General features: G+C 43.3%; 1 protein-coding gene across 1 annotated transcript in view; it reads left to right on the forward strand.

Annotated features, from left to right (window-relative positions):
• Positions 1 to 15,701, forward strand: part of LOC141146728 (aldehyde oxidase 1-like) — a 303,420-nt gene that overhangs the window by 57,317 nt on the left and 230,402 nt on the right. Inside the window, exon 8 of the mRNA XM_073633238.1 lies at positions 5,206 to 5,286. Coding sequence (XP_073489339.1) covers positions 5,206 to 5,286 — 81 coding nt within the window. The remainder of the gene's footprint in view (positions 1 to 5,205; positions 5,287 to 15,701) is intronic.

The following is a 15,701-nucleotide window of genomic DNA, read 5'->3' on the forward strand; positions in this document are numbered from 1 at the left end:
TACTATTATAATGTGAATTATTGCACTTGAAGTTAATTTTCCTCCACCCCAAACTCGCTCATCCATGTCTTTATGGACCTTGCTTTGTGCACTGGTGCACAGTCATGTTGGAACAGGAAGGGGCCGTCCCCAAACTGTACCCACAAAGATGGGAGCACCAAATTGTCTAAAATGTCTTGGTATGCTGACGCCTTAAGTGTTCCCTTCACTGGAGCTAAGGGGCCAATCCCAACCCCTGAAAAACAACACCACACCATAATCCCCCCCCCCCCCACACCCTAATGTCCCCTCCACCAAATGATTTGGATCAGTGCACAAAGCAAGGTCCATAAAGACATGGATGAGCGAGTTTGGGGTGGAGGAACTTGGCTGTCCTGCACGGAGTCCTGACCTCAACCTGATAGAACACCTTTGGGATGAATTAGAGTGGTGACTGTGAGCCAGGCCTTCTCATCCAACATCAGTGCCTGACCTCACAAATGCCCTTCTGGAAGAATGGTCAAACATTCCCATAGACACACTCCTAAACCTTGTGGACAGCCTTCCCAGAAGAGTTGAAGCTGTTATAGCTGCAAAGGGTGGGCCAACCCAATATTGAACCCTATGGACTAAGACTGGGATGTCATTAAAGTTCATGTGCGTGTCATTTTTACATTATAGTGTATATGTATGTATGTATGTATGTATATATATATATATATATATATATATATATATATATATATATATATATATATATATATACACACACACACACACACGCGCATGTGTATTTTACCTCTGGGGTGCACACCCTAATGCAATAGGCTGCGCACGCCTATGGTGCCAGGTTAGGTGGTATACAGAGACAGTTTAGGTGGTATTCAGAACCAGGTTAGGTGGTATACAGAGCCAGGTTAGGTGGTATACAGAGCCAGGTTAGGTGGTATACAGAACCAGGTTAGGTGGTATACAGAGCCAGGTTAGGTGGTATACAGAGCCAGGTTAGGTGGTATACAGAGCCAGGTTAGGTGGTATATAGTGCCAGGTTAGGTGATATACAGAGCCAGGTTAGGTGGTATATAGTGCCAGGTTAGGTGGTATATAGTGCCAGGTTAGGTGGTATACAGAGCCAGGTTAGGTGATATACAGAGCCAGGTTAGGTGGTATATAGTGCCAGGTTAGGTGGTATATAGTGCCAGGTTAGGTGGTATACAGAACCAGGTTAGGTGATATACAGAGCCAGGTTAGGTGGTATATAGTGCCAGGTTAGGTGGTATACAGAACCAGATTAGGTGGTATACAAAGCCAGGTTAGGTGGTATATAGTGCCAGGTTAGGTGGTATACACAGCCAGGTTAAGTGGTATACAGAGCCAGAGTAAATACATGACAATGTGAATAGATAAGAGAATACTGGTCCTGTTCCCCTCTTCCTCCATCACCTGCACTAAAAGTATGAACACATGGCTGTCCCTGCTGCTGCAGAATCTCCTTCTCCCCCTCCCTGAAGTAAACATAAAGAAAAAAACTCACATGGGAGTTAGCACGCTGAGGACTGATTTTGGCTTCTTCTTCCTGGAACACTGAAGTCAAAATGTGGCGGGTGGGAGGGGAAGAGGGAGGGGCTGCAGCATGGACAAAGTATTATTGGCTAACACTGAGATGAGATGCAAATATCTCCCCTCCCCCCTCCCTTTGATGGTAGGGAATGGGACACTGAAATATCATCATCCAGCCCTGCATCTTAGTGTTGTGTGCCCTCCTCCACACATTACAGGTTGGAGATGTATTTTGCACAGGGGCAGGTTTAGAGGTGGAAGCGCTGCTGCTCAAGCTGGCTCTGCCTGCTTGTCATTATGATGCGCAGGAGACCTGGACTGCAGAGGGAGAGACACACAGAGCAAACAGGCCCACTGAGCCATTGGTCTACCGGGAAACTCCCGGTAGTCACGATGGCCAGTACATGCCTGCCTGAGCCTTTGTAACACTAACGAGTCACTAACAAACAGGAAGTTCCCCGTGGGGTTTTCAGGCAGCAATTTGAGAATCGCAGACAGTATTTTATAAAAATTAATTATTTTATTTTTAATTAGACAAAGGACAAATGAACAACAGTATATTAAAGTTAAAACATGAGCTCTGGTTTACAAATACGTGAGACTACTAGAAAAAGGAAAAATGAATGGACAAGGATAATAAAATACAACTAGAAAAGGTACAATTTCTGGGGAAATTGTGAAAAGTGTTCTTGCCTCTACAACTGGAGTGGGCGGAGTAACTGGGTGGGGTGGAGTGGCTTGAGTAACTGTGAAAAGTGTTAAAAAGCTTAATATTTTAAAAAGTATAAATAGTAGTAAAAAAGTTCCATCATTCGCTGAAAGAGCTGAACATTTTTTTCAAAAGTAATTTTTTTTTTCAAAAATGAATTTTTTTTCTTCAAAAATGATTTTTTTTTTCAAAAGTAATTTTTTTTTTTCAAAGGTAATTTTTTTTTTCAAAGGTAATTTTTTTTTCAAAAATAATTTTTTTTTTTCAAAAATATTTTTTTTTTTCAAATATATTTTTTTTTCAAAAATAATTTTTTTTTTAAAAGTAATTTTTTTTTCAAAAATATTTTTTTTTTTCAAAAATATTTTTTTTTTTTTCAAAAATGATTTTTTTTTTTTCAAAAATTATTTTTTTACTTTTTTCAAAAATTATTTTTTTTTTTCAAAAATATTTCTTTTTTTACATGGGGCGGTCATAATGTTTTGGCTGATCATGGGGTGGTCATAATGTTTTGGCTGATCATGGGGTTGTCAGCTTTTGTCACTTCCCACTCTAGTTTTGAACATTTCGCCATTCATTCCTATGGGACCAATTTCGCCGCAAAAACGTCATTTCGTGGACCATTCGGCAAAACATTCCACAAAGTAATAACACACCAATCGGGAACAATCCGCTCGTTTCGGTATATTATTTGTCTCTGTAGTGTGAAAACTGTGGGAGGAGTCTACAAGCATTATCAAGTCTAGCAGATGAAGTCACATGCATTTGGGGTGTCTCAGCATCTTGTGTTTACAACCACTGTTTCCTAGCAACGCTCATGCCCTGTTTATGCTTCCCAAATACTGCTTCATCAAAACTGCCCCATCAGAATTACCCCATCAAAACTGCCCCATCATATTCCTCTATTATAAATCAGTACATGGTGTGTCTGTCCCCTCCCCCGGGCTCTGTAATCAGCTGAGATGCTCCAGCCACCTTCCCCCCTGTGTATAACAGAAGCTTTGGTAACCATGGCAACAAAACAAACACTAACAGTACACTCTGATTAATGGCTAAAATTTCCTGAAATGACCTCTAAACAAATGGCCGTATTTTAAAAACTATACATCCTACAGCAAAGATCTTTATATTGTGAGAATCACAAGACCCAGACCTAGATTTTGATGTATAGTATGTCTCTGAAATATTAAAAATGAAGGCACAGTCGCAGTTTAGAAATTGCCCTTCAAATTTGGAGGGGGCTAGAGTGTAGTTTCAATGAATGTCAATGGACGGCGTGAGTTGCAAACAAATGGTCATATTGTGAAAACTATCAGGACTATGGCTTAGCCGTGGACATGTTTAGTGGCAGCAGGGATAGCTGAACGTTTTGACATAAGATTTGTGTAGGTGGGCTTGAAAATGAGGGAGTGGCGGCAGTTTAGAAATCATGTTCTGATTTTCCAGCTTTTGTCATCTCCCACTCTAGTTTCCCCATTCATTCCTATGGGACCAATTTCGCCGCAAAAACGACGATATTTCGTGAACCATTCGGCGAAACGTTCCACAAAGTAATAGCACACCATTCGGGAACAATCCGCACGTTTCGGTATATTACTTGTCTATGTAGTGTAAAAACTGTGGGAGGAGTTAGGGTGGTAAATTTGGCTATAATAATAAGAATAATATATATGTGAGATAACAGTAAGTGGTCTTGCTATGCAAGAACACTTAATTATGTCAACATGTTGTATTAAAGTTATGGTGATGCCGTCCAATGTACAGGAGAAAAAAAGCCCCAATGCATTTCAACCTAAGAAATTTTGCGGTCTTCTTCAGGAGGTTCATTTGTCCTTTGTCTAATTAAAAATAAAAATAATTTATTTTTATAAAATACTGTCTGCGACTCTCAAATTGCTGCCTGAAAACCCCACGGGGAACTTCCTGTTTGTTTAAGACTTATCATATAGGGGTGTGCAGCTTCTCAGACTCCATGTATGTGTCAAATCATGCTATAGTTTTCACTAACGAGTCACATGACACCAGGGAGGGAAAATGGCTAATTGGACCCAATCTGTACATTTTCACTTAGGGTGTACTCACTTTTGTTGCCAGCAGTTTAGAGATGGCTGTGTGTCGAGTTATTTTGAGGGGACAGCAAATTTACACTGTTATACAAGCTTTACACTCACTACTTTATATTGTAGCAAAGTGTAATTTCTTCAGTGTTGTCACATGAAAAGGTATAATAAAATATTTACAAAAATGTGAGGGATGTACTCACTATTGTGATATACTGTACCAACCTCTACTACATTCACTTGTGCTGGCAGAGCACAGAATGAGCAATTGGTTGGCCCAATAAGGGTGCTGCTGGGTGTTTTTGTTTTTTTATTGTTTTATCCAGTCAAGCAGACGGTGGTTTTCTTAAGACTGGTATCTTGACCAAGCAGTGAAGGTCAGATGGTTGTGCTTTTTGTTAAAGGCTAAGTTTAGCTTTAAGAAAAAATGCATTTTTTTTTGCATTGTGTGCATTTATTACTTTTTTTTTTTATATAAAGGAGCCTGCAAAGCTTTGCACTTGGAATCAGTGGATTGAGGGTGCAATCCTGGGCTCTTGCAAACTCTCTTCCACTTACTTTCTTCCCTTACTGCTTTATGGAGTTTTAGTTGGAGCTGGAGGAAATGTCGATGGACTAAAAGTGCACTGGTTACTGCACTCGTCTTCCATTGAGAACTACAAGTTCATCTGCTGCAGTGGCAGACGGGGCTTGTTTTTATTCATGTTTTTTTTTTTCTCTCTTTTATCCAACATTTCTTGATGGAATAAAAATGGATATCAGATGCCTGTTTTATCAAACAACAAACACTTTGTGCTCAGTTTTGTTTTTTAAAGTAGTGAGACTCTCTTCAAGTTATTTCACTCTACCGGTGGGCACTACCAAAATAAGTTTTCTTTGATTTTTTTCTTATTTAAGAACTCCTTAAAATTGTTTGATGAAAAAGAATTGTTACCACTGGATCCAACACAGGAACTTATTTTTCCGCCTGAGCTGATGGTGAGTTTACAAATCTGAACTGAAAAAATAAGGACTGTCAATGAATTATGTGTGTGTGTGTGTGTTTTTTTTACAGGTAGAATGATTATCATATTTTTGTCAACATTGGCTGAGACAACTTATTTACCCATCACCTGAATTTACTGAATTTACAGCTGCTGAAATGAATTCATAGCTTGTGTCTTTTTCCCTTGTTTGTATTTTGCAGAATGAGTAATAATATATGAATGCATATATTTCTGTAGTCAGAGTTTAATTTGTAGTCTCTCTCTTTTGTTGTACTGTTGCCTTTGGCATTAGGATGATGGATTACAGTAAATTCAGGTGATGGGTAAATAAGTTGTCTCAGCCAATTAGCAGGAGTTTATTTGGCCGCTGTGCATGCTGGGATAGGCTATTTATTCGGAAGGAGTCAGGTGATCGAGGTTCTCCCCGCCCAGGGCTGCGGCCTGGGTGGATGTGTGTCAAACACCGCTCCAGTGTGAAAACACTCAGGCTTTCACACTGGAGTGAGAGGAGAGGCTCTTTACAGGCGCTATGCAGGCGCCTCAGTGTGAAAGCAGCCAAAATCTTTTGACCTTCATTTTGACAGTCTCGGATTTAGAGAAATTCCAAAAGATTTGACTCTGCCACAGGAATTTAGCTAGCGTGCTAGAGTAAGGTGACCAGATTTTGAAAATGAAATCTACCGCACGCCTGTGGGCATGCCCAAAAAGTGGATGTGGCCAGCAAGTGAGCGTGGTCAGCAAGTGGAGGATTCTTCATGGCATACAGTGGTGATCAGTATGTCCTGGTATCTGTATACCAATTAAAAGCCAAAAAAATGCAGCACAACCCTACATTTCCTTTATACAATTCTACAAATGGACTTATAAGTGCAATGGTAAAACCTATAAATGATTATCCAGTGCAAATTAAACAATGTATTGCAATATAGTAGTGATGGTGTCACCCCATCTGCAAATATATTTTGAGAAATTGCAGAGCTTCAATGTGCAAATAATGGTGAAACCCCCATCATAACTGGATCTGGGGATTTCAGTTGCGTCCCCCCAAAGCCCCGACAGCATAGACATCTAATTTGTGAGCTCTGCTGCCTCTCTGCAAAGAAACAGCCTCCTCCATCTCCTTATCGGCTAGTAGTTGCTGCTGTTTTCTCTGGCAATCCTCTCCCTGTCACAGCAGTGTGCTCTCCAGCAAGCAGAAGTGAGTATGCCCTGTTCTCACCCGATCTCCTGAGCTGATGGCACTACTGCTCCCCAGACTCTTCACACTTTTCCTGCATAGTCTGCCAACCCACCACTCTCCCTCCCGGTCCTGCCGCCCCTGTTTCACTACTTCTGAGGTGGCTCTGCCCCACTAAACTGGCAATCCTCTCCACTTTACTCTGCCATGTTTATAGAAGCTAAGAACCCGTACATACCTCTCCCTCATCCCCGCCCTCCGGAACTGCTGCTACCTCTCCTGGCACAGGAGTCCCTGCACTGTGATTCGCCAGACTTCCCTCACTCCCTCCAGGATTAAAGGATAAGTTTACCTCTATGGAAAAAATAATAAATGCACAGATTTCTGCAGAAAAAATGTGCATTTATTTTTTCCAGCAGGGGCCTGGAAAGCATTGCACCCGCCATCAGTAGAACAAGTGTGTAATAGGGGCTCCTGCGACATGTCCCCCAGCTTTCAGCCAATACCACCGATTGAAAGCCGGAATACATGTCAATGGACTATGGGTGCGCTCATCAGCACCCCTGCAGCCCATTGATAACTACGAGCCCATCTATCACAGTGGAAGATGGTACTTGAGGTTTATCATTTACAGGAATCTGTGAATGAATGATGCAGCTATGTAGGTGGAGCCCCGTACAGCCATGCTCTTTTAAAAAAGTGATAGTGGGTGCCTCTGTACACTGCCATGCAAACTGCTAACCTTATCCTCTGGTTTGATGACCCTCTGTACACTGGCCTGCTGATCTCCCATCCTCTGCCCCCTCATAATTTTTACTGCACCCCAACATCAGACAGGCTAGATCTGGCCTGCTCCCTCCTCTTGCCACCCGCCTGCTATGTGATGACATGTTAAGCAAACTAAAATGTCCATGTTGCGCCTGATAGGAGAGGGGGTGCAGCATTAGCGAATGAAAGACTGGTATTTTAAAAATACAAATAACCAACAAGTTGCTGAGGATTTGGATTTAAAAAAATAAATTCAGGAATTATAAAAAAAAAAAAAAAAAAAAAAAAACTTACATACTTAGGTGGATGTGGCATCATTCTGATACTACATCTGTCCCCTGCTGGCTCCACACTGAGAATTGAGTGATCAAACACTGCTGATCACTCAGTTCTTCTCTCCACTCTAAGCTGTGACTCTCAGTTGCTCTCTGCTCTGCCCCCCTCCAATGCTCTGCCCCTCTGCTGTGCCCCTCCAACTTTAATTTTCCTAGAGTCTGTATTGGCTCTATGATATCAGCCGACAGAAGGCTTTAGTCTGTGGTTGGCTGAATCTGGGTCATAGAAGTGCAGAACAAACTGCACTCCTGTGATTAGAGATGGGCCGAATGGACCCCTGTCCGGTTCGGACCAGAACTTCCAAACACCGCGAAGTTCGGACCCGAACACAGAACCCCATTAAAGTCAATGGGACCCGAACGTTTAATATCAAAGTGCCCATTTTGAAGGCTTAAATGCAAGTAATTAGGCATACAATGGTTATAGGGGTCTGAGTCCTGCCCTGGGGGACATGGATCAATAAAAAAAAAAGTTTGTGAAAAACGTCATTTTTAAATGAGCTGTGATTATTTGATTTTTAAAGTAAAATCCTAAAAATGAAAAATTCATTCCAATATAGTGCCAGGGGGGTCCCCTTAGTCTAACTGTAAAGTGGCAGATCTGTACCATGTCTCGAATCTGCTGCAGCAATAATTGAATTTATAAAGCCAAAAAAAATCTCATTTTTCCTGTAAGCTGCCTTTATTTTGCTCAGCAACAGCTGGGGAGCCAGTGTGTATGATGAGGCCACAATGTAGTGCACTGGGAACAAGATTAGAGATTTTTTGGATACATTCTGGTGTCACTTTGACTTTGGATAGAAGTAGCGGGTGCGTTAAAATTGGTCTTTGGGTGTCGGTGGCGCCTTCCCACCGTAACCCTATAGAGGTACTCTTTATGTAAGCAAGAATTTGCCTTGCTGTAAAAAATTGCAATGATATGCACCTGTCAGACAGGTGCAAAAAAATTGGTCTTTGGGTGTTAATTGTGCCCATGAAACCTATACCAAAAACATTCTTCCTCAAAGCTAGGCAGCCTCAAAGTCCTGCAAAGATTCCACATCCCAAAAAGACTTAATCAGTGACATCGGCATCAGGGGCTTCATAGCTGGTAATCCAGGACTGATTCATTTTTATAAAAGTCAAACGGTCCACAGAGTCTGTGGACAGACGCATTCTATGATCAGTAACAAAACCTCCTGCAGCACTGAATGCCCGTTCTAAAAGCACACTGGATGCAGGGCAGCCCAACAACTCAATAGCATACTGGGCAAGTTCTGGCCAGTGGTCTATTCTCATGACCCAGTAAGCAAGTGGATCGTCAGCTGGAACGCTCTTCGTTTTGGCCCCGAGGTAATCGTGCACCATGTGATGCAGATGCTGCCGATGGGATGTGGAAGCTGACAGCCCTGGGCGGCAAGGACTAAAAAAATTCCGAAATGCCTCACTTAGGCGGATGCCTTCTCCAATGCTCCTTTCTTGACCAACGGAAGACTCAAAATGACGTTTTCGACCACACTGTAACCTACCAGAGTCAGGAAAAACGTTCATTAACCACTTGCCGACCGCCTCACGCATATATACGTGAGCAGAGCGGCACGGGCAGGCAAAATCACGTACCTGGTACGTGATTGCCTTCCCGCGGGCGGGGGGTCCGATCGGACCCCCCCCCGGTGCCATCGGCGGTCGGCGTTTGGCTGGGAGAGTTGAGAGACGAGGGGGAGACCATCCGATCGTGGCCCCCCCCTCGCGATCGCTCCCAGCCAATGAGAAACATCCCCTGCCTCTGTATAGTACACAGAGGCAGAGGATGTGATGTCATCTCTCCTCGGCTGGCCAGTTTCCGTTCCAGCACCGAGGAGAGAAGACATGTAAGTGCACCAACACACACACACACAACACAGTAGAACATGCCAGGCACACTAAACACCCCCGATCCCCCCCCGATCGCCCCCCGATCCCCCCCCAATCACCCCCCCCCCCCTGTCACAAACTGACACCAAGCAGGTTTTTTTGTTTTGTTTTGTTTTTTTCCTGATTACTGCATAGTGTCAGTTTGTGAAAGTTAGCAGTGGTAGGACAGTTAGTATTAGCCCCCTGTAGGTCTAGGGTACCCCCCTAACCCCCCCTAATAAAGTTTTAACCCCTTGATCACCCCCTGTCACCAGTGTCGCTAAGCGATCATTTTTCTGATCGCTGTATTAGTGTCGCTGGTGACGCTAGTTAGGAACGTAAATATTTAGGTTCGCTGTCAGCGTTTTATAGCGACAGGGACCCCCATATACTACCGAATAAATGTTTTAACCCCTTGATTGCCCCCTAGTTAACCCTTTCACCACTGATCACCGTATAACTGTTACGGGTGACGCTGGTTAGTTCGTTTATTTTTTTTAGTGTCAGGGCACCCGCCGTTTATTACCGAATAAAGGTTTAGCCCCCTGATCGCCCGGCGGTGATATGCGTCGCCCCAGGCAGCGTCAGATTAGCGCCAGTACCGCGAACACCCACGCACGCACCGTACACGCACCGTACACCTCCCTTAGTGGTATAGTATCTGAACACATCAATATCTGATCCGATCAGATCTATACTAGCGTCCCCAGCAGTTTAGGGTTCCCAAAAACGCAGTGTTAGCGGGATCAGCCCAGATACCTGCTAGCACCTGCGTTTTGCCCCTCCGCCCAGCCCACCCAAGTGCAGTATCGATCGATCACTGTCACTTACAAAACACTAAACGCATAACTGCAGCGTTCGCAGAGTCAGGCCTGATCCCTGCGATCGCTAACAGTTTTTTTGGTAGCATTTTGGTGAACTGGCAAGCACCAGCCCCAAGCAGCGTCAGATTAGCGCCAGTACCACTAACACCCACGCATGCAGCATACGTCTCCCTTAGTGGTATAGTATCTGATCGGATCAATATCTGATCCGATCAGATCTATACTAGCGTCCCCAGCAGTTTAGGGTTCCCAAAAACGCAGTGTTAGCGGGATCAGCCCAGATACCTGCTAGCACCTGTGTTTTGCCCCTCCGCCCGGCCCAGCCCAGCCCACCCAAGTGCAGTATCGATCGATCACTGTCACTTTTTTTTGTAGCGTTTTGGTGAACTGGCAAGCGCCAGCGGCCTAGTACACCCCGGTCGTAGTCATACCAGCACTGCAGTAACACTTGGTGACGTGGCGAGTCCCATAAGTGCAGTTCAAGCTGGTGAGGTGGCAAGCACAAGTAGTGTCCCGCTGCCACCAAAAAGACAAACACAGGCCCGTCGTGCCCATAATGCCCTTCCTGCTGCATTCGCCAATCCTAATTGGGAACCCACCACTTCTGCAGCGCCCGTATTTCCCCCATTCACATCCCCAACCAAATGCAGTCGGCTGCATGAGAGGCATTTATATGTCCTCCCGAGTACCCCTACCCAACGAACCCCCCCAAAAAAGATGTGTCTGCAGCAAGCGCGTATATAGACGTGACACCCGCTATTATTGTCCCTCCTGTCCTGATAATCCTGGTCTTTGCATTGGTGAATGTTTTGAACGCTACCATTCACTAGTTGAGTATTAGCGTAGGGTACAGCATTGCACAGACTAGGCACACTTTCACAGGGTCTCCCAAGATGCCATCGCATTTTGAGAGACCCGAACCTGGAACCGGTTACAGTTATAAAAGTTACAGTTACAAAAAAAAAGTGTAAAAAAAAAAAAAAAACACAAACAAAAATAAAAAAAAATAGTTGTCGTTTTATTGTTCTCTCTCTCTCTATTCTCTCTCTGGTGTTCTGCTCTTTTTTACTGTATTCTATTCTGCAATGTTTTATTGTTATTATGTTTTATCATGTTTGCTTTTCAGGTATGCAATTTTTTATACTTTACCGTTTACTGTGCTTTATTGTTAACCATTTTTTTGTCTTCAGGTACGCCATTCACGACTTTGAGTGGTTATACCAGAATGATGCCTGCAGGTTTAGGTATCATCTTGGTATCATTCTTTTCAGCCAGCGGTCGGCTTTCATGTAAAAGCAATCCTAGTGGCTAATTAGCCTCTAGACTGCTTTTACAAGCAGTGGGAGGGAATGCCCCCCCCCCCCCCCCCCCCACCGTCTTCCGTGTTTTTCTCTGGCTCTCCTGTCTCAACAGGGAACCTGAGAATGCAGCCGGTGATTCAGCCAGCTGACCATAGAGCTGATCAGAGACCAGAGTGGCTCCAAACATCTCTATGGCCTAAGAAACCGGAAGCTACGAGCATTTTAGGACTTAGATTTCGCCGGATGTAAACAGCGCCATTGGGAAATTGGGAAAGCATTTTATCACACCGATCTTGGTGTGGTCAGATGCTTTGAGGGCAGAGGAGAAATCTAGGGTCTAATAGACCCCAATTTTTTCAAAAAAGAGTACCTGTCACTACCTATTGCTATCATAGGGGATATTTACATTCCCTGAGATAACAATAAAAATGATTTAAAAAAAAATATGAAAGGAACAGTTTAAAAATAAGATAAAAAAGCAAAAAAATAATAAAGAAAAAAAAAAAAAAAAAAAAAAAAGCACCCCTGTCCCCCCTGCTCTCGCGCTAAGGCGAACGCAAGCGTCGGTGTAGCGTCAAATGTAAACAGCAATTGCACCATGCATGTGAGGTATCACCGTGAAGGTCAGATCGAGGGCAGTAATTTTAGCAGTAGACCTCCTCTGTAAATCTAAAGTGGTAACCTGTAAAGGCTTTTAAAGGCTTTTAAAAATGTATTAATTTTGTTGCCACTGCACGTTTGTGCGCAATTGTAAAGCATGTCATGTTTGGTATCCATGTACTCGGCCTAAGATCATCTTTTTTATTTCATCAAACATTTGGGCAATATAGTGTGTTTTAGTGCATTAAAATTTAAAAAAGTGTGTTTTTTCCACAAAAAATGCGTTTGAAAAATCGCTGCGCAATTACTGTGTGAAAAAAAAAAATGAAACACCCACCATTTTAATCTGTAGGGCATTTGCTTTAAAATAATATATAATGTTTGGGGGTTCAAAGTAATTTTCTTGCAAAAAAAAATAATTTTTTCATGTAATCAAAAAGTGTCAGAAAGGGCTTTGTCTTCAAGTGGTTAGAAGAGTGGGTGATGTGTGACATAAGCTTCTAAATGTTGTGCATAAAATGCCAGGACAGTTCAAACCCCCCCAAATGACCCCATTTTGGAAAGTAGACACCCCAAGCTATTTGCTGAGAGGCATGTCGAGTCCATGGAATATTTTATATTGTGACACAAGTTGCGGGAAAGAGTCAAATTTTTTTTTTTTTTTTTTGCACAAAGTGGTCACTAAATGTTATATTGCTCAAACATGCCTTGGGGATTTGTGAAATTACACCCCAAAATAAATTCTGTTGCTTCTCCTGAGTACGGGGATACCACATGTGTGGGACTTTTTGGGAGCCTAGCCGCGTACGGGACCCCGAAAACCAAGAACCGCCTTCAGGCTTTCTAAGGCCGTAAATTTTTGATTTCACTCTTCACTGCCTATCACAGTTTCGGAGGCCATGGAAAGCCCAGGTGGCACAAAACCCCCCCAAATGACCCAATTTTGGAAAGTAGACACCCCAAGCTATTTGCTGAGAGGTATAGTGAGTATTTTGCAGACCTCACTTTTTGTCACAAGGTTTTGAAAATTGAAAAAAGAAAAAAAAAAATTTTTTTTCTGGTCTTTCTTCATTTTCAAAAACAAATGAGAGCTGCAAAATACTCACCATGCCTCTCAGCAAATAGCTTGGGGTGTCTACTTTCCAAAATGGGGTCATTTGGGGGGGGGGTTGTGCCATCTTGGCATTTTATGGCCTTCAAAACTGTGATAGGTAGTGAGGAGTGAAATCAAAAATGTATGCCCTTAGAAATCCTGAAGGTGGTGCTGGGTTTTCGGGGCCCCGTACGCGGCTAGGCTCCCAAAAAGTGCCACACATGTGGTATCCCCATACTCAGGAGAAGCAGCTGAATGTATTTTGGGGTGCAATTCCACATATGCCCATGGCCTATGTGAGCAATATATCATTTAGTGACAACTTTTTGTAAATTTTTTTTTTTTTTTTTGTCATTATTCAATCACTTGGGACAAAAAAAATAAATATTCAATGGGCTCAACATGCCTCTCAGCAATTTCCTTGGGGTGTCTACTTTCCAAAATGGGGTCATTTGGGGGGGTTTGTACTGCCCTGCCATTTTAGCACCTCAAGAAATGACATAGGCAGTCATAAACTAAAAGCTGTGTAAATTCCAGAAAATGTACCCTAGTTTGTAGACGCTATAACTTTTGCGCAAACCAATAAATATACGCTTATTGACATTTTTTTTACCAAAGACATGTGGCCGAATACATTTTGGCCTAAATGTATGACTAAAATTTAGTTTATTGGATTTTTTTTATAACAAAAAGTAGAAAATATCATTTTTTTTCAAAATTTTCAGTCTTTTTCCGTTTATAGCGCAAAAAATAAAAACGGCAGAGGTGATCAAATACCATCAAAAGAAAGCTCTATTTGTGGGAAGAAAAGGACGCAAATTTCATTTGGGTAGAGCATTGCATGACCGCGCAATTAGCAGTTAAAGCGACGCAGTGCCGAATTGTAAAAAGTGCTCTGGTCAGGAAGGGGGTAAATCCTTCCGGGGCTGAAGTGGTTAAAATCCTCTTTAATGTGTCCTCAAGAGATTTTATCCTCTGCACTCTCTGTGGGGATGGGATGAGCTCAGAGACCTTCCCCTTATAACGGTGGTCAAGGAAGGTTACCAACCAGTAATCATCCTTTTCCTTTATGCCACGTATTATTGGGTCGGTGCTGCAATGCCTTGTGGTCGGGTCGGGGGGGGGGGCCAACAAATGGTCGAATGACATGTTTGTTCGGCTGTTAAACGAACGTCCGAACAACGAAAGTTCGGCCCGAACTTATGCTCGGGCCGAACCGTTCGCCCATCCTTACCTGTGATCCATAGGAGAAGTACAGCCAAGCGAGCTTTGGCCATTAGAGATGGGCTTGGGCGTGTTTGAAATTCCACATGCCCGATCCCGCCAGGAAGCTGACACTGCACACGGCTAATCTCAGGCAGTGAGACATTTCCTGATCTCTGCAGTTGTGGACTGGGAAATGTCTCACTGCCTGTGATTAGCTCTGTGCAGTGTCGGCTTCCTGGCGGGATCGGCATGTGAGATTTTGAACACGCCCAAGCCCATCTTTATTGGCCATACGTTTCCTTTAGCTCTGGTTCACACTTGTGCAGGCAGGGTAACCCAATTCATTTGAATGAGATGCCGTGCCTCTGTTTTCTGCAAAAAAGGTGCCTGCACCTTTTTTAAAACGCAGTGGCAGGGAAAAGGCATGGTCATTTTGACCATGTGATTTTCCTGTGGTTCCCGCAAATGCGCTATGGGCTGAGAAGCATGGGGGTGATTCCTGCACCTGCAACCAGCCCTCAATCTAATATCATCTGTGAGAGGTGCCGTATGTGTGAACTTCAAAAAAGACTGTGTAAAGACTGTACTGTATTTTGTGTAAAGTTTTGGTACATCATTAGTTAACAGAGTAAGCAGTTGCAGGTAGCTGAGTAGCCTTAAGCCTCGTACACACGATCGGATTGTTGGCAGACAAAGCGCCAGACTTTTGTCCGAAGGGCGTGTGCCAGGAACTTGTCTTGCATACAAACAGTACACAATTGTCGGCCAACAAACATGAACATAGTGATGTACTACGAGGAATTTCAGCTCTTGAGCGCCACCCTTTGGGCACCTTCTGCTAATGGCGTGTTTGGTGAGCATTGATTCCGAGCATGCGTGTTTGTTGGACTTTTGTGTGACGGGCTTGTGTACACACGATAGGCAAATCTGACAACAGACCGTTGTCCACCGAAAATTTACTAGCCTGCTAACCAACATTTGTTGGAGGAAAGTTGGCCAACAATTGTCTGATGGAGCATACTAACGGTCGAATTTTAGGCAAACAGTCTGTCATCACACAATTCCCTGCCAAAAATCCGATTGTGCGAGGCTTAAGGCTTCATGTACACTGCTGTTGCGTTTAGGAGCAGTTGGGTGTTTTTTTTTAGATGTACACAGGGTTGTTTATAGTCGTTTCTAGGCAGTTGAGTTTAGAAGCATTTTTTGGAAAACAAAAAAAATGCGTTCTAGA

Source organism: Aquarana catesbeiana, linkage group LG06 (genome assembly GCF_042186555.1).
Source record: "Aquarana catesbeiana isolate 2022-GZ linkage group LG06, ASM4218655v1, whole genome shotgun sequence".
Taxonomy (NCBI): Eukaryota; Metazoa; Chordata; class Amphibia; order Anura; family Ranidae; genus Aquarana; species Aquarana catesbeiana.